Below are 21569 nucleotides of genomic sequence, written 5' to 3'. Positions count from 1 at the left end.
GAATCAAATATAAATACAATAATTCACAAGGTCGAAAAGGATAGGTTTTGCATAGAAACTTGAAAACATCATTGCATAGATCATGGTTTTAAAACTCATCTTGACGTCTAGTCTTGTCTATAAAAGAGATTGAGTCGTTTCGAACGAGTTTTCCGATACGTTTGAATCGTCTCGTTCAACAATGAATCATGATTTTAAATCTCGTCCAATACATTTGATTTGTCTATCTGTCTCGTTAGTGGGTGGACGATATCAGTCGTCTCAAACGAGTTATCTCAGTCTCGGACGAGATTTAAAACCATGTAGTAGATTGCTCCTAAGTTGAACCATTCAAACGAAGCTGATAATATAAGTAGATCTCTTAAGTGGGCGTGGGACCAAACCCACGTATCCTGAATCCTGATCACGATCTATACATGTGAGAGGGCATCACTCGCTGTGGGGGGAATTAGCAATTTTTTTCCTTCTTTTTAAAATTCGCTTCTCCTTAGTCCCTTTTCAAACGTTTCGTCTCAAATTCGCGCGAAGACCAGAACCATATTCCCGGGAAACGAAAAAAAACAAAAATTACAGAAGACAAGACACTCATCACTCAAGAGAAGAAGCTGTTATGGAGTTAGACGACTGGGATTTCAGCGCTGAAGAGTTCGATTCACTCGAAAGAGACGCTCTGAGAAAAGTTTCAGAGAGAAAATCTTCATCCACAACCGCCTCCATCAGCGCTTCTTCTTCCTCTCAAGAACCCCTCCACAACAAGGTATCCTTTTAAATATAGGTTTTTTTTTTTTTTTTTTTCTTGGTTTCTTTAGTATTTATTGTCACTTTTTTCCTCCCAATTGTGATCCAGGTACCAACTTCAGTGGGAAGACCCTTGCTCTCTACAATCGCTTCAGTCGAAACAGGTAAGTTCATGTTTTTTTTTCCTCCTTCAAGGATTGAATTTTAAAGATAAATCTTATCTACATTGAATTGTGGTTTTCAAATGTTCAAGAGAATGATAAAGCAAAGGAATTTCCAAAGCTGTCAATCAAGCTTTTTCTTCATTCTAGTGGAAACATTGCTGCAAAGTTTCAATATCACCCAGTACTGTATCATCGATTCTCTCTCCCTTTTTATTTACAGTCGAGAATTTTGCCCATATCTTGCTAATGCAATTTGCATTGTCATTCAACAGATACTTGTCGGTGCTTGTCGAAATATCCCCAAAGCAAGTTGGAATGCCACTGAAAGGTATCTCCCTGTATGCAACTTCTGAAACATTAATGCACACGTTTACGTAATCATGATGGATTTCTACGAATACATTGTGCTTAAGTAGCCTTAATCCAATTATTTTTCGATGGAACTAGCAGATTATGGATGTTTCCTATATCTTCTTTGTCGCCTGCGGAAAAAGTTCTTAGTGAAATAAACGGTGCTAGCATCGAGGTAGACCCATTTTCTTGCTTTTTTTTTTTTCAATTATTATTAATTATGATTCATTATATTTCACAGTTTTATAACATTTCATCTTTTTATTTTGGTTGTTTGTTAATATATATCTTGTCCATCAGGTAGAGAAGTTAGATCCCCTGGTACAGCGTGCTATAGCTGCTGCTTCTGCTGTTCCAGATCTACAAGGTAAATGTTGATGTATATATAATGTGCTTGATATTAGTTCAGTGTTGGGTCAGGGGCAGAGCCAGGATTTTGCTCTCATGGGGGCAACCAAGAGCAAAAATGTTTTTGTGAGAGCAACTAATAGAGATATTTTTTGTGGTGGTAATAGCAACGGATTTTCTTATCCACCTCTATATCTGTCGCACGGTTTATTTTTTATTTTACAAGATTTATACGATAGAATGCCAAGCTTCATTGAATCAAAGCTTCTACCGTTTCAGCGAGATGGTGTTAGGTATGGATCCTCATAACTTTCTTTTGGATGATTTGGGCAAATTTATTTATTGTTCACACTATCTAATCAACGCATTGATCATTGAGCTTTTTCTTTGCACTATAAAGCAATTTGATCTAAACCTTGTTTTCTATCCAACTCCAATGTTTTGTACATTACAATCTAATGTTTTGTTTTTTTGTTTTTTTTGTTTTTTGTGTCTGTGTGTGTATTTCAAGGTTTATTTTGAAGCATGGAGGACGTGTCCTCTTAGCAGATGAGATGGGCCTTGGAAAGACTCTACAGGTATTGTATATATTTGGACTATTTTTATTCGATTGTCAACTGCTTTGTCGCTCAAATATGTTTTTATTATGTAATTTTCAAGAGTTGTCATTTTTTTCTGGCTGTAATATTTAACTTTTGGGTGTCTGCAGGCAATCGCTATTACAGCATGCATTCGCGACTCTTGGCCTGTCCTTGTTCTCACTCCATCGTCCTTGCGTTTACATTGGGCTTCTGTAAGCTGCCACAGTGATGTTTCTCATAGAATCATTGGTGTCTCAAGTTAATTACACTATCTTAACATGGTGAATTATGCCCATACATTTATTGATCTACTTTTCACAGATGATTCAACAATGGCTGAGTATCCCTTCGGCGGATATACTTGTATGTTTTCTGTTCTGCTTGTTTATAATTATTTTTAATGGAGAGAATCATTTACCCTTTTTGGCCTCATCTCTTCATCATTTGTTTTTCTACCTATGTCATTTGCAATCCAGGTGCCTTTTTTGTTCTTTAGACACAACAATATTTTGACTCTTTTGGTTGACAATGATGTGTGCTTGGAATTACTTATGAATTTTTCATGTGAATACTGTTATACTGGTTGCATGCATGAAGGATGTATTTAATCCTTCAGTCTTGGGTGGTCTAGAATATTTCTTTGTTCTCTTTGTCAGCAAGCGGAGAACAACAAGAAAAAGATTGATTATTAGTCCATTTTTAATATTTTATTTTCCTTGACTAAGCATATGGTTATCAAGTCTTTAATAATTGCACAATTTGAGGAGCTACATGAAGGGCTTGCCACGAGTGCTTATAGTGGCACAATAAGTTTTGGAAACCACCATGCCCTGTAGGGATATTAATTTTAGTTATTATTAGTATCTTAAAAATCTTGATGTTTTTCTCAATGAACAGCCTGGATATGTGGCAGTGGCTTAGAATCAAACCTGAGGGTCAGCTTTGTGTTCTAGTGAGGAATAAAACCCAAATATGGTGTCTGCAGGTTGTTTTATCCCAATGTTCTGGATCAAACAGAGGAGGGTTCACAATAGTACCCTCAAATGCAAAAGGAACCATTCATCTTGATGGTGTATTCAACATTTAAAGTAAGTACATCACATTTATTCTGCCATTCAAATCTCTTGGTTTTTCTGTTTCCTTGTGCAATCATATTTATTCTGCCCCTTATTTTGGAATTTGAAATATGGATGGGCAGAATAGCAAACCTCTCTCTCTGTTTATTGTTTTGATGATGCTTATATTCTTTAAATTAATTTTTGTTGTTTTCAGAGAAATAGAAAGGATAATAAACTTTGTCAAATGTCCTCTTGTATCAGTTCTTTAATTTGACCCTTCTCTGTTATGTCCATGATGTTAGGGACCTGTGGTGAAAAGCACAGAAAGAAAAAATAGAAATGATACTTTTACAAACTTTTAATAATAAAATTCCACAGGATAATACAAGTGAATTTGTATACTAATTGTACTTCACTCTCAGGCCTTTCCCTTTGTTCCCATTGTCTTTTTTGTATACTTTCTCATTAGAAAGGTCCTGTGAGAAGATGCAAGTATTTTGCTACTGCCTCTTCTGGACTTTGACTTTCAACTTAATGAATTTAACCTTAAACTGGGTAACTGGTTGATTTTTTCTGTTTCACTTGGTGCATTTAGTACTTACAATAGTAATTTTGATGAACTAGTTCTTTGTACCACAATAACTATGTTTTTATTCAGATTGTGATTGCAGATGAATCACACTTCTTGAAGAATGCTCAAGCAAAGAGGACAAGTTCATCCCTTCCAGTTCTACAGGTTTGCTCCTCTTGATTAATGGGAGCATATGCATATTCCATACGTTCATGTGTAGATTCATGGGGGAATGCGTGTATATGAGCATTGATTGAGAAGGTCATAAGAATGAGACAAAAAAAGATGTTTCTGGTGTTTTATTTGCCCATGATGAGGAAGCCCCCTTTGGTCACCAGGTATTTGTGCTAGAGAAACAAATAAGACACCAAATACCTCACTTTGCAGCCTTAATTTCCATCACAATCAAGTCACCCCCTCTTCCCCCCAATGCGGCCTGGTGTACTTGATAAAACTTCAGTTTTAAATATGAAAAGTATCTCAAAACCCACCTAAGCATGGTCCTCTCACCAGTGTTGTTGAAGTTTAACCTTAGCACCCAAACAAAGTAGAATTGTACACATTGCAAACATGAACGAAGATACCTTCCAGCAGTGTACTGACCCGTGATTGATTGTGAATTGCCAACAGGCAAAAAATTATGCTCTATCAACTATAATATGTCATCCATAACCTTCCACTCTGTTGCCCATTCACATTCATTCCCTCTGAATAGTGAATATTCATCTGTTGATCTGTTCACCAGCTACTGCAGCGCAATTGCTAATAAAGAGGCAACTGCCTATTGTCTTCATTCATCTCTTCTTTTATGTTTTGTCTTTTTAATTGATAATAGAGTATTGACAATGTGTAAAATTTTTAGAAAGCTCAATATGTGCTTTTGCTCAGTGGAACTCCTGCTCTATCACGGCCGATTGAGTTATTCAAACAGGTTCCTTTCTGCTGTCATTGTAGAATTTACAACTAGTTGATGTTTCAATATTTTATCTGAGTGAATTGTATTATATCTTTATAAATCAATATTTATTCTTGCATAACTACGTGTAACTTCTGAGTGAATTGTTTTATTCTTGTGTAATTCAGCTGGAAGCCTTGTATCCTGATGTTTACAGAAATGTTCATGAGTATGGAAACCGATATTGCAAAGGTGTAAGTTTTCATTCTTTATCACCTTATGATAATGTTGTGATATCTAATATTCTGGCTATTATTTCAACATGTGAATCACTTGACAATCTTAAGCTTATTTTCCAGGGTATATTTGGAATCTACCAAGGTGCAAGTAACCATGAAGAGCTGCACAATTTAATGAAAGCAACTGTGATGATTCGCAGACTTAAGAAAGATGTTCTTTCCGAGCTTCCTGTAAAGCGCAGACAACAGGTAACATTCTGATTCAAGCCGAATAGTAGGCTTTCCAACCATACGGTCGATTAGCAAAGATCAATATTGACGGCTGTAAAGAACAATTGTCATAAGTAGGAAAACTTCATTATATCATGGTGAATTATGGAGCAAATTGCATAATGGGGAAGGGGTGACTGCATTGTAATGTTTATTTAGACCCTGGTTTATACATCACATTCAATTTGAGTCTGAATTTACTAAAAATATTGCATTTTTTCAGCAAGTTTTCCATAGAAAAACTCTGGTATGTCTTGACTAATCTATAAATCCTGTTTTTTTCCCAAACTGATCAGTAAAAGTTGTTCTGACTAATTATATCATACAGTTAACCTTTCAGAAATAAAACTCTTTTAAGTAATGTTAGGAATTAGTTTGCTTAAAAGTATGTTACATGATGGGAAATTACAATGAAGTATTTGGTCTCTCCAAAAGGTCTTAAGTTTCTTCATATGTTTGAATAGACTAGTTTGACCCTACACATTTGTTAGGGTATACAAACTTAGAAACAAACATGATTCATATTATTAATTTATTGTACTTTAGATTTTGTTTTGTCGGTTTTTAGATTCAGGAATATGGATACATAAGTACTGCTTCTTAATGCTGTTGTGTGGTTTAGGTCTCACAAGTTGTTTAGGGCTTTTGCTCATTAGTGAATTGCTGGGTTTGGTTGGTGTTTAATGTGGAACCATGTTTCAATGCAGTTGTGGATCTTTTACATAGTTTTTTGTAAACAGTATCTCATGTTGGCCTTGTACAATAATAAATGATGAGGGAACTTGTAGGTATAGCACATCTTCAATGCTTGGACAATATATTTTCATCATTTGATGCATATAAGGGCAAACAAACTATTTGGTTTTGGTTGGTATAAGCCAACCAAAATCCAGAGTTATACACAGATATACACATGTATATCTGTGTATTTTCACTTTTTTATATAATCATGTCATTATATATACATAGCTCTGGAAGGGAAATGCAGAATAATTGTTACTTTTGCCAAGTGTTGTATAATAGTCAATAAATTTTCTTTCCATCTCCAATTCCTAATTCTTGTACCGATTCTCAGGTCTTTCTAGATTTGTCTGAATAAGATATGAAACAAATAAGTGCTTTATTTCATAATTCTTGTGCTGATTCTCAGGTCTTCCTAGATTTGGCTGAAAAAGACATGAAACAAATTAATGCTTTGTTTCGTGAGGTAATGTTGACTTTTTAAACTTCTACTCTTGTCTCTGAGCTTCCTCAATTGTGAATCCCATGGAAAGTTGATAATAAATCAAGCAGAAGTTGGATCTCTTTTGTTGCATCTGCTGCTAAATTTGACGGAAAACTTGGGTATATTGTTTTTGTAATGTATCTATCTGGATTTTTGGGAGAATTTATTGAAAGATAGATAAAAAGTTGATAATTTGGAGCATGTGTCCAGAAGCTATTATGTATTGAAGTTATTAATTGTTATCCTTAGGTGTTGTACCTCTATCTAGGTTCAAAACCTGCCTTAACCAACCACCAACCAACTTGGCCATCATCATCATAACGAACAAAAAGAAAGGAAGAAAGAAAGAAAGAAATATTAACTAGACACCAAATTCAATTATGAAATATTTTGTTTTGTTACTATGAAGAATCCCTCAAGCTATATGCCTGAACAGTTTTTGAATTTTTTCCAGCCTATTGGATCTTGTTAAAGTTCCATCACATTCCCCTGTGCATGTGAGAGGTTACAATAGATGCTATTCTTGGGTTTGTCGTCGAATACAAAGTTTTACGTTTTCTGCATCCAATCTCAATCTTTACCGGGTTCATCTTTTTTCCTGGTTAAAGCTTTGTGGTGTTACATTTGCGAAAATTTCCTCATGGATGTCTTTCTACTACAGTCATTTGCCTTGACAGAAGAAATCTATTTGCTTAGAATCTTCTTTAGGGTTACCTTATATGGTGCTTAATTTTTTTATTTTAGTTTATTCTGTCTGCGTGTGTAGTTGGAGGTAGTAAAGAACAAAATCAAGGCCTGCAAATCCAAGGAGGAGGTTGAATCGCTTAAATTCTCTGAGAAGAATCTTATCAATAAGGTACATATACTCCATGCATAAATTTTATGCATTTCTTTCATGTACTCATGACATAATTCAAAATTTTATTCCCTTTTGGAATGTTTCAGTGGGTTTCAGTCAATATCAAAACAAAATATTGACCCTGAAACATTGAATGTTTTGGGAATGTTTCGGTTGAGGTCAACTTGGTTTTTCTCCTGTCCAAAGTATTACCTCTAACAAGATTTTAAACCTTGACTTGTACTACTATTGCTTTCTGGAGAAGTTTTGCTTTTACTTATTTAGCTAGGAATTACATTAAGTGATGCCAACAGCAACAGTTGTTTTTGTCCTTTTCTTATGAAGTTGTGGATGGGACTCGGGGGCTTTAAGCAGAAATTCTTTTAATTCATCATCATCAAAGCTTATCCCAAATATACTTATCAAAAAAAAAAAAGCTTATCCCAAATATCTGGTCGGTTTCCTTTTCCTGCATTCATTCAATTCTATTTAAAGCCCTGACTTTTGATTGGAGATAGACAATTTTGAAAATATCTATTAGAAGTGTTATCCTAGTTCATTCATTGGGAATGAAGTGGAAACATCATATAAGGAGAAAGCTGCAAATCCTTGTTAATGTTTTTATAATTTTTTTTCCAAATTTATGACTCAAAATATCTTTCTTTATAAATTATTTCATACGGCTGAACCATGTCCAACATGGATCCCATAACCAAACTAATGTGGTGGTGTGTCAATATGGGCTACCTCAAGGGTTTTGAAGGGTCCAGGTAATGTAGGCCACAAACCTTTCAAAATGTAAAGTCATGGCTTGTCTAAGTTATAATGAGACAAATCCCCTTTTGCACCTGGTTTTATATGGACTGTCCAATCATGTAGTTTTGATGCTCTATTATTATTATTATTATTATTTTAATGTATTCCATTGTTAACTCAAACCCAAGTTAAATCCTTCTCCTTTTCCTTCCATTTAACTCCAGATCTATACTGATTCCGCTGAAGCCAAGATTCCGTCTGTTCTTGATTACCTGGGAACTGTAATTGAGGTAATCCCTAAGTTGCTTATATTGTTTGTTCCTTTTGCGCCCTTTCATTTTAATGAGAAAAGTTGTGCTCACTGTTTTGTTGGTTGCACTACCAAATAACAAGCTGGCACATGTGCAAAGGAACATTTTCTTTTCCTGTTTGTTTTTCTCTCTCCCTGTTAATGCTCCTTCCATTCTTATACATGTGTCACCTTGTTAACGGGTGGGAAGCAAGTGCAGCAAACAGGGCAGTCAGCAAATGTTTTCTCCGTTTTAATGACTTCAATGATAAATTTTTTTGGCAACATATCAAAATTTAAAGGCTTGGCTGGATTGGAATCAACCTTCTTAGAAATTCATGTGACAGTCATATTTCCCAAGTTCTTCATCTGTAACATTGGTTGTTTGGTCCTCTTTCTCTACTCTCTATACTAATCATCATTGTCCTTGTCATAGCCTTATCCCGAGGATGATTCGTGAAATCCATTTCTTCAGTCAAAAGTATAGTGATTTCAACATTTTTCTCTACTCATTGTTGCAGGCAGGCTGCAAGTTTCTGATATTTGCGCACCATCAGCCCATGATCAATTCCATATCCCAATTTCTTCTTGTAAGATCACTTCAAATTCATTTGACTTTCTCAAGATTGCTCCGTTCTTTTATCATATGTAATTATCAAATTTTCAGAAGAAGAAAGTTGGTTGTATTCGAATTGATGGTTCTACTCCAGCATCTTCAAGGCAAGCTTTGGTTACGGATTTTCAGGAGAAAGATGATATCAGGGCAGCAGTGGTATGTCAATTAGTTACCTTTTAGTATTTGGATTGTTTCTTCATTTTCAAGATTGCACTTTTTTGCAAGCTCTGTGATCTAAGTAAGATTCCTTGATGCAAATGTTCATTGTGCAGTTATCTATTAAAGCTGGAGGTGTTGGCTTAACCTTGACAGCAGCAAGTACAGTCATCTTTGCTGAGCTATCATGGACTCCAGGCGACATAATTCAAGCCGAAGATCGTGCTCATCGAATTGGCCAGGTAAACCAGTATTTATATTTTGGGTATGTTCCTGTAATTTCAAATTTTATGATGCAAACCATTCAATTTATGGGCCCCATCTTGGGGGTGGAGCAAACTGAAAAGCAGACAAATTTGGGGCCGGTATTTAACTGTTTGAATATGAACTTTTTCCTTCTTGTCAACTTTTATTCCAGCCATCCAATTTTTAGCTCTACACTGGATGGTTAAGATCCTCTAGTTTGTCTACAATGAGCTACTCATCTAAGAGGCTGGATTTTATGGGTTAAGTCTGCAGTTTGGACAATAGGATACATGCATCTTATGAGCATTCTAGATAGGATCTTATTTTTTCTTCATCTGTTATTGGTTTAGATATTTTAATTGATACCACCTGTATTATTATGTTCAATGTGATTGCAATAAGATCTTGGGTAGCTAATTTGTAATAACAAATTATAATATATTATCAGTTTTTCAATTATGATGCCAAGTGTTTGTAGAACTTGTGGTTGATAAATTGTTTCAAAGTGTTTACCTGTGTACTGTAACATGCTTTCAATGTTTTGCTGTGCTTGGTTCATATTGGCAGGTATCATCAGTCAACATATACTACTTGCTAGCAAATGACACTGTTGATGACATAATCTGGTATGCTCATCTCTGATTGCTTATGCTTTGACAGAAATATTTTCTTTGGTTGTGGAGGATTCTAATCTGGGATTGTTGTCCAGGGATGTTGTTCAGAGCAAGTTGGAAAATTTGGGCCAGGTTATTTACCTCCTATTTTTTATTTTTTGGTTTGAATATTCTTACCAATTTCTCAAAAGCCCTTTCTGTACTTGCTCAAAATGGATAAAAATAACACTCTGTGCCTTGTAGTAGACATTTATTATTTACATACATACATATTAGTTATGAACAAGCCTCAAAGCTTGCTTATCCCTGAAAAATAGGTGCACACTTTCCAGATTCGTAACTGTGCACAACGTTCAATCACTCACTCCCTAAACTTGATTTGTATCATGGTCCAATTTGGTTGCCTATCAGATAAGAAGAGATTCCTCTTCAACCAGAAAGCACTAACCACTTTCAAACGATGCATCAAAATGAATATTTCTTTTTCAAGAAAAATATTATATGTTCTGTTGCAAGGAATTGACTTGCATTTTGGTATATATCTTGGATTCTGATGAGCACCGTTTTTTATTTTTTGAGTGTATGAATAGATGCTTGATGGTCATGAGAACAGCTTGGAAGTTGCAGTCAGCCAACCAAGAAGCAGCCCTGCAAAGCAGACAACTCTTGATTCTTTCATGAAGCGGTGTAATTCTTCTGCAGACCATCATGAAATGGGTGACACCACGCATCATACAAAACTCAAATTTCCCAGAAACTGAGGCCTATATTAGATTCCAAGTTGAATGTATGTAATATAAACATAAACATCACCTTTTTCTGGTTTATCCACACAACTCATTTTGAAATGGTGGATCCATTTTCATTACTGAAATGGAGAAACAAGGCACTTATGTCTTAATATGTATCATGCCGCATTCATCGTCAACGTTTCTTTTTTATTTTTTCCCCCAATTGTGTTGAAGTAACTAGTCTTAAATACGATAATAATAGTACCTAATCTATTTCCTCCGGACAAGCTCATTGGGCTTGTCGACCAGATGGGGGATGGGCTTTTCGGATGTGGATCATAATCTTTATAAGCTTGTCCATGATCCTAACCATGTGTTTGATGGATTTTTTATTATGACAAATAAGGAACCAATCGTAAGGTCATGATCATTCTATCAAGTGAATTCTTCACCCAGTAGATCTTCTAAGTGGGTCCACTGGTACAGCATGTCCATGATTCCATTGGTGGAGGTCTTCTCTATTTCATGACCCACATCTCTTTACCATACAATCCAATCAAAATTTTCATCGTCGCTTCTATTTTAATATTTAACTTACCGATTTGATTATGGGTCCGCAATTCAATGAACCATATTGAAGATCATATGATTAGAAAGCTTAGAGGAAGAATAATGCTTTTAAAATTTAAATATCACCAAAAATTGAAGTCTCGCTCAAAAAGATGTCACGTTTCACATTCTTTTGTGGATGATGAACTCCTTCATCTTGATTGGTGATTTTTTACCTATTTGATCTCAAGTAAGAAATCATCTCTTATCCTTTCTTGAATCATGTGGGATGTGGGCGTAATAAATCCAATGGAAAGTGTTTATTTCTGACTAGTTCCCAACATTTATTTAGAAAACTTTTTTTTTTTTTAATATATATCTAAAGAACTATGCTAGCCTTGCTTATTTAGTAAGATTTCAAATCTTACTAAGCAGATTATCACATTGGCAATCCTTATCCAACAACACAGCCTTTTCGATTTCATAGAAAAATGCAAACTTTTAAGTTGGATCCAAGGTGTTGTAAATGGATATCTACTGAATTTCTAAATTTAAAAATAAAATTAAAATTTCAAAATGAAAATTAAATTATATTTTCTTTTTTCTTAAATTTTTGTCCTCTATAACACTCTCAACTCTCAAGCCTCGGGAAACTTTCGTTACCACCAGTAAGGAAGGTGTTTTTAAATTAGAACCCTCAAAAGTTAGGGACTATTTAGAAAGAGACCCCTCTTAAAGTGTTTCTAAATTTTTCTTACATGTATTAATGGAAAAAAAAAAAAAAAAAAAAGAGCCGTGCTGGGGTGACCCACGATTCACTGTGATTCTCACAATTCTGACTTGGAGATGGGTACATAACCATAGATGGTTTTTACTCGTATCGCGAGGAAACACATTTATGATTATGTGCACACCCCACGTCAGAATTGTGAGAATCGCAGTAAAGACTCTGTGTCATTCCAGCATTTTCCAAAAAAAAAGAGTACTTTAGCTTTCTAGCTTGAAACAGATTTGGGGGCAAAAAAAAAAAAAAAAGAGCCGAAACGAAACGCAATCTTCAAACACATGAGATGGCGTTGAGACGGTTTTTGGGGTTTTCAGATGGTGAGCTGTGTAGGTCAGATATTAAACCATGTTCGAGATTGATGAGACACACTGCGGGAGTTTTCACAGTCGGAGGAGGCCTCGCTTTCTGGATTCTCTGTCGATTGCATTACGGTCTGTATTTCAAATTTCTCTATATTTCTTTCTAATTACATTTTCCTTATTCATATTTTTCTTTTCTTTTTTAATTATTATTTACTCTTCTGTGTGTGTGTGTGTGTGTGTGTGTTTTTTTCAAAAAAACCATTTGTTCTATTTATTTTGAAGCAGTTGATCACCCATCTCAGTTTTTAGGAATTATTTTCTTTTAAAACTGTTTTTTTTTTCCTTCTAAATTCTCTTTGGGTTTCACCGTTGACTTGTTGGGTTCCAGGAAAGAATAAACAGATCATGTTTATAAGTAATGGTGATAATACCCATTTGATTCTTTAAGTATTTTATAAAATGAACATTTTATTCTCGATGCTTTGCCTACTTGTATATTGTAGCAGTTAGTAATTTAATTTCTACATTCCATCAAATTTCATGTTTTAGGAGTAATGATGATATACCCATAATATTTTTTATTATTATTGTTATTTGAGGAGGTTTACATGTAATAGGTAGAAAGATTTACTCACATAGCTTTCTTGTATGAGGTTGGTGTTTCTTTGTTTGTTAATTTGGGTGGTTTATTTCAAATTCTGCACAGTTTAATTATTCATTGTTTGCTAATTTTATATCTAAAATAGCATGTTAAAAGACCCAGTTTTCTAGTGACAATATGGCACGATAGCAGAACTGGCTCAAGGAAACAAATCTGCTCATGTCAAAACCCCCGGGGGGAGGGGAGGATGAAGGATGATGTCCCGTCTGTCTCTTAATGAAATGCTTTTGTTGATCATAAAAACAAGTAAAAAATAAATAAATAAACAAAATTGAATGGGAGAAGTATTGGGCTAAAACTATCCCACAACTTGAATGGGAAGTGCATATAAAATAAAACATAATTGTTAAACCAATCTGATTTGTGGAAGAGCTTAGAAAACTCCAATTTTTAACCATATGGAAAGAAAATATGCAAATGTGAAACGGCCTAAGTAATCAAGAACCAGACAAACCGCATTCAGTAAATTAGATAACAAAAACCTCAAAAGAATATTTAGTGGATAGGTTGGTGCAATAATAGGATGCATAGAGAATTTTCAAAGCTACATATTCAACATGATACAAAGAATGTTCAAAAAATAGTGAGAAACCAAACAAATACAACTTGAAGAAACTATATTTATGTTAACTATAGAGATCAAGCTTTGCACTTAGCAAAATCCTAGAACCCCATTTTCGACAACTGGTTCTTGGTTCAAATAAAGAAAACGTTTATAAGACTATATCGAAAGTGGAGGATCATAGTTATTTTTTTTAAATTTTCTCTTCAAAAGCATCTGCTGAAGAAAAAAGAACAAATGAAACTTAAAATTGACATGCTTGATCTCTAACCAAATTGAACCCTAGAAACAATAGGGGATGATTGAATGAAACTCTATGGAATATCAAATCTAGGGGTAGGGTTTTATATGCTTAGATCACATAAAAGTGAGAAAGAAGACTCATACGTTCGAAAGTTTTGTTGAATTATGTTTCTCTAACAGAAAAGGGGATGGGAAGAATGGATCTGATTGCGTATACCCTCTCATTTTTTTTTTCTTTCTTTGGAATGAGTTTTCCTTCAACTCTTGCAAAACAACTTTCTAATTTCTCATAGTGTAAATATATTTTTGGTGTTTCTAAAATAATTAGTTTTTTAGTTTCTCATTATATAATAACTTATTGTTTAAGTAGTTGGTGAACACCAATGAGCCCTTATAATCAATTATGGCGATGATAAATAATTGATTATGATAATGGTTACCAGACGGGGCAAAAATTTGTTTTGTACTAGCCTTTTTTTTTTCTTTTTTTTCTTTTAAACCCTTGGTTCCTATAGTATCTCTCGGTGGTTCTAGTTTTGTGTTTGCTCTCTAGTCTCATCAGCCAACACTATATAATTTACAAATAACTTACACAAAGGTGGTTCCTCTGGAATATTGCAAATTAACTCATCCATAACTGGTGAGAAAAGGTTTGGGGTCACTTAACTGAAAACTCACTTATGTCACCGCCATGTGCGCACCTACACACTAACACACTAATTGTTGAGTTTACTATGTATGCAGGTCCAAGAATAACAGTTCCGAGGACTCTTAGATGGGCAACTTGTGGAGCTGTATCTGTGAGTTCAACCTCCGCTTTGTTGGTCCGCCTATTTAGTCCCGAGTGTGAACCCCAGAATATAGCTGCTTATGATAGAAAAAAATGAAGTTGTATGGTGTGCAATGGTTCAAGTTTGACATTTAAAATGAACTTTCTGGTACTCTTTTCTTGTATGGGAGACTGTTGTTGCAATTCCCAACTTTGTATGGATTCTCAAAGGATCGTCATTTGATTACCTTTCTTGTGATGTTGACTGGTGGGTTATGTATGTAATAATAAATTTAAGTAGAATCAGGTCCATGGAAATGTTGGCATCGATCGATAGTCAGAGCATCTTTAATTTTCATTGAAGGATATATACTATTTCTGTAGAATGATGATATTTCGTTCAAGTGTTGAGGTTGCTTTCAGGACGACAAACTAATGAGAGTAACATGTGTACTCTGTGTATAAAGATAGAATGTCCTAATAGTTTTAGCAGACTGATGTACAAATTTCTGGATACATGATATATTTTGAACCATTGTTGGCAAAACATGATACATCAAGAAAGTGATTTGGGAAAAAAAAATCCAGTTAATATTTAAAACCATTGTTGGCAAAACATGAGCAAATCAATGAAAAGTTTACAACCATTAACTTTAGAGTCGCACTGGAGTGACCTCAAGCTGGAACCTCATCTATGGTTCCTATCCACTTTCATGTCAAGAAGTGCGATACGAGGTTTCAGCTTGAGGTCACTTTGGGATTATTCTTAACTTTATGGTCAATAAATTCTCCACTAGGGGCCAAAGCATGGATTGAATTAATAAAGCAACTATTTTTTGTCTATGTTTAGTGTCTGGGCATTGTGGTTGAGCAAAAAAAGATAATGGGAATGGTGTTTAACAATAAGATGAGAAGCTCTCACGGCATATTCTTGAAGATCTTGAGCTTGTTATACCTTTGGGCAAAGCAGAACATTGAGTTCAAGGGGATTACTTTTGATGACTTCGTTTTTAGATGGAACTCTTTATGTAGTCTTTGATGCTTTAATTTTTTTTGATTTGTAGTTTGTTTAGATGTTTCCTCAGCCTCTTTGTACTTTGTCTTCTTTCATTCAATATATTACACTTATCAACAAAAAAAAAGGATCATGGGAATGGGAAGATGATGACAAGGGAAGAGGCTCATTTTAACCCTATTTCTCATGCTCAAAACTCTCGTCTTTTGGACAATTCAGTCATTGGAGTCTTTCACCCAAATTTTAGGTGAAATGAAGGACTAAAGTAATTTTCTTTTAACTGTTCTACAAAAATTAATGGGTTGATGTGGATGAAGTTTACTGCATGAGTACATCTGCAGTACGAGAAGGCATGTGTTTATGTGGTGCACATTGTGTTCATTTTCTCCCACTTCTCTGAAATTTTATATATTTGACAGATATCGAGTCCATTCTAGTCAAATGGACTAGCTTCCAAGTTGGTTTCAATTTTGAGTTTTGAAGACTAGTTGGAATATGCTCCCATTGTAATTTTGGAACCTTCTGTTATCCAACAATCAACCGCAGAAGTCATCCCTTCAATGATACCTCATCCTTTCTTGCTTCTGAACGAGATGATCTCTCTGCGAAAACTCACAATAGGCTTGAGATACTCTTATTGTAAAAGGAAAAATTAAAAGCATTGTGTGTTCAATCTCTGATAAATCATCACTCAATTATTCGTTACTACACAAAGTTACAAGAAACAAATAATCTCTCAAGACCATCTCACAAGTTGATAATAACTTAATACAGCAACTCCATTCCACTTTTGTGTCAGAAGATCGTTTCCCTGGTGTGGCAACTTGCTGTTATGTTGACAAATGGCAAGAATCAATTAACCAAATGAGGGGGCATTCACAGTAAATTTTACTTCCACCGTAGTGGCGCAAGCTATGCTGCCTTGCGCTTCACTGTGGCACGAACCAAGCAGTTCTCTCTTGGTCAATCGAGCTCTTCAAGTGATTATTAGATGGGAAATAACAATCTGAAGAATGATCAGGATAGATACTCTCACTGAGAGGCTTGCATATCTCGGGAGAAACCAAATTAGAGTAGCCTTGAATGTATGAACATTTCCAAGGGTGATTTTGGGTTACATTCAGAGTGATGTTGGACAAACAAATGTCGAGGAAATTATCTCCTTCTATTCCCTCTAGAAGCCCTGCACGGCTGATGTTTTCTCCTATAACATCTTTAATGGTAATCTTTTCTATGATGGGGAGGGCTTTTGGGTCATACGATTCATCAGGGTGTTCGCCATATTCGCCAGTGAATCTGATGGCTGTCTTTACATTAGTCATGGTCACATCTGAAATGTAGACATTTCTTACGTAACCACCTCGCCCTGGAGCTGTTTTCACTCTGATACCCATTTTTGAATTAAAGAACCTGAGGCCTTCTGCATGAACTTCTGATACACCACCTGACATCTCACTTCCAATTGAGATCCCAGAGCCCGTTCCAGTTTCCCCAGAAAGCCGGTGGATTTTAATGTTTGTACTAGGATGGGCATATGAAATGCCATACTCGTCCCACCCACTTTTAATGGAAATCAGATCATCTCCTGTACTGATATAGCAGTCTTCAATGCACACATCGTCGGACGAGTCTGGACACATTCAAAATCCAAACATAAATTCAAAATGAAATTTCTAGAGTGCAGATTCTGACTCCAATTCTAATAATTTGAATTGACCGATAAGATTCATGGCATTTCCATGCATTAAAATGGAGCATTCATGCCAGTTAGACCTCCAAAAGAAGCCCCTCTTGCTTAAAATTTTACTTTTATCCACAAAGCAATTTCACCTACTTTTTAATTCAAAAAATAAGTTGAATTGACAGCAATTAACACTGATGAAACACTATGTCGCTCCAGCTTTAAAAGGAATTTATAAATTGAAGTTCAAATTCAATCTTGAATTGTTTATGTAGGATTTAAGATAAACTGCAAGATTAGAAGCAACATTATAGATCATACTTCAATGATACAGTTCAATCCAACCAAAATTAATCATTTTCTACTTACTAGGAATGTTTTCGTTCTCATGGTATGTACTTTGTTGCTTCAAGTTGAATGAGAATCCTAATCATTCTAATAGTAATAGCTCTGGGGTTCCTTATAAATCCTTACCATCTTCTGATAATTGAAATATAGGCCACTCTCTAGAGTTGTCAGGTTGATTATGCAACAAGACTACATGTAATTTTCAGCATAGTAGAGTTGTATTTTTGCAGAAAAAAATAAAATTTAGACATGATGCGGGTGCTCACCTGGATTGATCCCGTCCGTGTTTGGTGAATCAAGAGGAGCAAGGATTGTGACATTCTGAACAAAAACTTGGCTGTTCAACCAGCAAAAACAATCTCAACTCTCCCCATAATACATAAAAATCTCCACTCTTGCATGTTTTTTATATTTTTTATTATGAGGTAACAACATAAGTCAAAGGGTGATGAGCAAGGAAGAGAAAGGGAATTCAATCCTTTTGGAGGGGGACAAACCTGCAATATACAGGGTGGATAGTCCAAAATGGCGAGTTCAAGAAGGTCAAGTTTGAGATGACAACTGCAGTCGAGTTCGTTAACTCAACCAGATGAGGGCGAGTATAGTTGAGACTTTGGTTTCTGAACCAATTCCACCACACACTTCCTTGACCATCAATGGTTCCATTGTTTCCTGCAAAATCAAAACATGCCCAATGTCGGGAAAATGCAGTGGATTATAGTGATGGATGGGCCAACTCTGCATTGTTATCACTAACCCGTTATTATGACATCAGTCAGATTGTGCCCATAAATAAGGCTTTGATGCCTTCCACCGGGCAGCTCTCTACCTCGGCCGTATGAGGGCAGAGGGTCAACAATTGGCCAATGATCCGAGTCCTGAAACAAAGCAGAGTTGATTAATCTGAATCTTGAATGTGGGATTGCATAGGTGATGTAAACCAGAATGGAGGTGATCCCGTTAACTTGACAAGAACCCGTTTCGACATGTTATGCAGAACATGGCGTGTTCAAACAAGAATGTGGAAGAGGTGTTCACCTTTGATCCCAGGATTACTGCTTCCTTATCTAACAACAAAGTTAGATGGCTGATGAGTTCAAAGCTTCCAGTTAACCATTGACCTGCTGGAACAAAAAGCTGGGCTCCACCCTTGTCAGCAAATGATTGGAGATAGAAGATAGCATTGTGAAATGCTTTCGTATTTAGAGTAACCCCATCTCCAACTGCACCGAATTCAGTGATGGTGACACTATGGGGTCGAACCTCCAATGGGTTCATCTTGCAATGTGAGTTGCCTCTGACAGGCCATGGAGCTTCATAGATTGATGCGAGTACCAGAAGTACTTCCACCAGCTGAATGAGAATTTTAATTCGAGTCAGTACCAGACGGCAAGAATGTGCTCTAATTCTTGAGATAGATCTTTTGATAATTTGGTTCAACCTCAATTGTAAATTAGCTGGTATGGTTGAGAATTTAAAATGATCTAATGAACCTAGGATCTAGAAAGGATCACAAAATAGAGATGAATAAATATCAGAGAATCCAAATGAAATACATTCTCAGATGGAAAGGATGGAAATTTCTAGGATTGGATCCCAACCCAAAGAAAGAAATGGTTCTCAAAGATTTTCCAAGCCAGAGCGCTCATGGATCAAGAGAAAAAGCTGGTCACCTGAACTACATTTTGCTAAAAGAAGAATAAACAAGGAAGAGAAATTAAAAGGGGAGAAATTTAATAAAGCATTCACAACCCATTTTTCCACTGCCATCCATAAAGGAAAAGTGGAAAGAAAAAGAAATTTTCTGTATCAGATCCCAGTATTTCTTCTTTGGAAGAACTTGGGTTCTTCAAGTATTCCACCCATCTTAGCAAAAAAAAAACCCATTTCACCTCAGATTCCATTCTTCCTTTTCTTACATTCAGATTGTTAATTCAGAAAGAATTCTAGAAAAAAACATTAACAACAAAACAAAAACAGAACAGATGTAATTAGACTACTTACAGTTACAGATCTCCTCATAAGACTAAGATCTGTTCTTCTTCCACTTCAGCCCAAGACCTGAAAACTTTCACCTCTTGCTACTAACACAAACCTTCTCACCCACTCCTCTCTGATCAAAATAATAAAACCCCAACAACATGGACCCTTTGAGACAATAAGCTTAATTTGGGTGGTTTTGAATGAGATCACCAACAATATTCTAGTGTGATTAGATGGGTATTCGAGAGCCAACACCCAAAGAAAATCATTGAAAGTGACCGTTGCTGCCCGCCAAAAAACAATCGCTTTTGTCCCAAAAGAGGACCCCTTGTGTCTTCTCCTCCTTCACAGGACACTCTCTCTCTCTCTCTCTCTTTCACCAAAATGGGGGATACCCAGTGACAATTAATGTGCCTTTAACAGGAAAACTAGATGAAATCGAAGAAGAGATGAACTGGGTTGAAGTAGATTTGTGCGTTAGAGCTTCGATGGTGCACTATAAAAGAGATTTTTTGTTGGTGGGTTCAAGTTCTGTTAATGGGAGATTAAAGTTGCATGGCATCTTATGTAAGATCTCATCACATTTATTGGAAAATCCGTCAAAACTAATATATAATTTCTCTTTTCTTTTTGTTCTCTCTCGTGATTAAAATCCAAATATTTACAATATGAACTGGCCAACTGAGAAACTAAAATATTAGAAAAATGTTCCACCCTTTAAAAACGGTCAAATTTTTTAAACAATCTCTTGATCTCCTTAATTGACTAAAATAACCTCTGATTATATTTTGCTATGCATAGGATGCCTTGTAGGACTACATCCATTCAGGTTTGACCTCTGGAAAGGTGAAAATGAAATCATAAAATGATTAAAATAGAGAGCTCCTATGGCCACACCAACTTTTACTAATACCACCCCAATTCATATATAAATAATCAAAGAAGTAGGCACATTTTGAGGTGGCATTAGCAAAAATTAGTGTGGTAATAAAAGTTCTCTTATAACATCCTTTGAAAATATTAATTTATTAAGTCATGATAATATGACACCCCCCACTTCTAACAAACGCCCCCATCATAGAATCATAGATCATTTGCCTCGGGATAGGCATAACCATAAATCTTTTTCTTGTGTATCCCAGCGCAAATGATCTACGATTATGTGATGGGGGTGTAGGGGGGCATTTGTCGGTGGGGAGCATCATATTATCATGGTTCTTATTTATTATTTAGAATTTTTATATTTCTCCATCTTAACCCAAAATATATAATGGAACATTGTGGAGTGATAAAATCCCACTACATTGTAAATGTACACTTGAAAAATAATCAAATCATTCACACCGTGTATTCAAATGAATATTCACTCATGATCTGAATAAATTTTTATGACAACAATGAATCAATTATAAATAGAAGGAATTTGGATTGTTGGAAATGAATTGCAAAATTGTCTCCCACTATTAAGAGGAGATCATGGGGAGTGAATCTGAATATGCTCCATTAACTCTATAATACAAGGGTCATTATGGGGGAATCATGCATGGAAAGAAAAAATGTTATAAAAGAAGCCTAACTCGATAGCATAAAGGTATGTAATTTTTTTTGTAAAAACTAATTTTGCTTGATTGTCAGGAGATTTTCTACTGGTAGAGTCACCCCAATGAGGTCTTCCTACATGATTCCCTAAAATCGTTGTGAATCAAATTAGGCTAATTTTCTTCAATTTCATAAAATGCAATAAATTGCAAGTTATACACATTGAACCACCGAACAAGCAACTTTGTAACTTTACAAAAATCTATGATGCAATCCATGATTTGAACAATAGCTTCTTATTATTCTTCTTTGTTGAGTAAATTCATTTTTAATGAGATTGATAACTCGGTGATGATTGAAATTGAACCTGGGTTTATGGTATTTTTTCTTTTGATGATGACGGGGGGTTCTGAACCCGTAGGCCCAACTAGTAGGGGCAAGGCT

General features: G+C 35.5%; 3 protein-coding genes across 6 annotated transcripts; 2 read left to right on the top strand and 1 right to left on the bottom strand.

Moving 5' to 3' along the window:
- Positions 1-307: 307 nt before the first annotated feature.
- On the top strand, positions 308-10909 carry CHR18 (chromatin remodeling factor18). 4 transcript variants are annotated; one of them, XM_086428546.1, is made up of 23 exons: positions 319-757; positions 848-902; positions 992-1083; positions 1175-1230; positions 1350-1428; positions 1554-1620; positions 1828-1894; positions 2113-2179; positions 2311-2394; positions 2504-2545; positions 3899-3976; positions 4674-4742; positions 4895-4960; positions 5066-5194; positions 6366-6422; positions 7207-7296; positions 8259-8324; positions 8845-8913; positions 8991-9095; positions 9212-9337; positions 9909-9967; positions 10051-10087; positions 10546-10909. In XM_086428546.1, exons 1-23 carry the CDS (start codon positions 611-613, stop codon positions 10714-10716), a joined length of 1878 nt encoding a protein of 625 aa, XP_086284672.1. In that variant the 5' UTR covers positions 319-610; the 3' UTR covers positions 10717-10909. The 4 variants fall into 4 exon arrangements, with proteins under 4 accessions (XP_086284673.1, XP_086284669.1, XP_086284670.1 ...); XM_086428547.1 differs by lacking the exon at positions 9909-9967 and having other exon boundaries at positions 308-757; positions 10002-10087; XM_086428543.1 differs by having other exon boundaries at positions 311-757; positions 4895-5194.
- Positions 10910-12230: 1321 nt separating this feature from the next.
- Positions 12231-14877, top strand: LOC147383672 (40S ribosomal protein). Its single transcript, XM_086429394.1, has 2 exons — positions 12231-12453; positions 14535-14877. The coding sequence occupies exons 1-2, from the start codon at positions 12306-12308 to the stop codon at positions 14675-14677; spliced, it is 291 nt and encodes a 96-aa protein (XP_086285520.1). The 5' UTR covers positions 12231-12305; the 3' UTR covers positions 14678-14877.
- A 1332-nt stretch (positions 14878-16209) lies between these two features.
- Positions 16210-20219, bottom strand: LOC147383671 (putative polygalacturonase). Its single transcript, XM_086428861.1, has 6 exons — positions 19608-20219; positions 18642-18956; positions 18361-18481; positions 18101-18275; positions 17870-17940; positions 16210-17204 (listed from the first exon to the last, which is right to left on the bottom strand). Exons 1-6 carry the CDS (start codon positions 19623-19625, stop codon positions 16504-16506), a joined length of 1401 nt encoding a protein of 466 aa, XP_086284987.1. The 5' UTR covers positions 19626-20219; the 3' UTR covers positions 16210-16503.
- Positions 20220-21569: the final 1350 nt, after the last annotated feature.

This window comes from Akebia trifoliata, chromosome 16 (genome assembly GCF_017979445.1).
Source record: "Akebia trifoliata isolate Shusen 1 chromosome 16, ASM1797944v1, whole genome shotgun sequence".
Taxonomy (NCBI): domain Eukaryota; kingdom Viridiplantae; phylum Streptophyta; class Magnoliopsida; order Ranunculales; family Lardizabalaceae; genus Akebia; species Akebia trifoliata.
The sequence above is the reverse complement of the archived record's forward strand: the minus strand, read 5'-3'. Positions and strand labels throughout refer to the sequence as shown.

Excerpts from the sequence above, each read along its gene's own strand:
- LOC147383671 (XM_086428861.1), bottom strand. Across the intron at positions 18,276-18,360 it reads GACTGATGTCATAATAACGG|GAAACAATGGAACCATTGAT; the intron begins GTTAGTGATAAC and ends TTGATTTTGCAG. Across the intron at positions 17,941-18,100 it reads ATCCACCCTGTATATTGCAG|CCAAGTTTTTGTTCAGAATG; the intron begins GTTTGTCCCCCT and ends CTGGTTGAACAG.
- LOC147383672 (XM_086429394.1), top strand. The coding sequence starts at position 12,306 with ATGGCGTTGAGACGGTTTTTGGGGTTTTCAGATGGTGAGCTGTGTAGG. Across the intron at positions 12,454-14,534 it reads TCTCTGTCGATTGCATTACG|GTCCAAGAATAACAGTTCCG; the intron begins GTCTGTATTTCA and ends CTATGTATGCAG.
- CHR18 (XM_086428543.1), top strand. The coding sequence starts at position 611 with ATGGAGTTAGACGACTGGGATTTCAGCGCTGAAGAGTTCGATTCACTC. Across the intron at positions 1,895-2,112 it reads TTTCAGCGAGATGGTGTTAG|GTTTATTTTGAAGCATGGAG; the intron begins GTATGGATCCTC and ends GTGTATTTCAAG. Across the intron at positions 10,088-10,545 it reads AGTTGGAAAATTTGGGCCAG|ATGCTTGATGGTCATGAGAA; the intron begins GTTATTTACCTC and ends GTGTATGAATAG.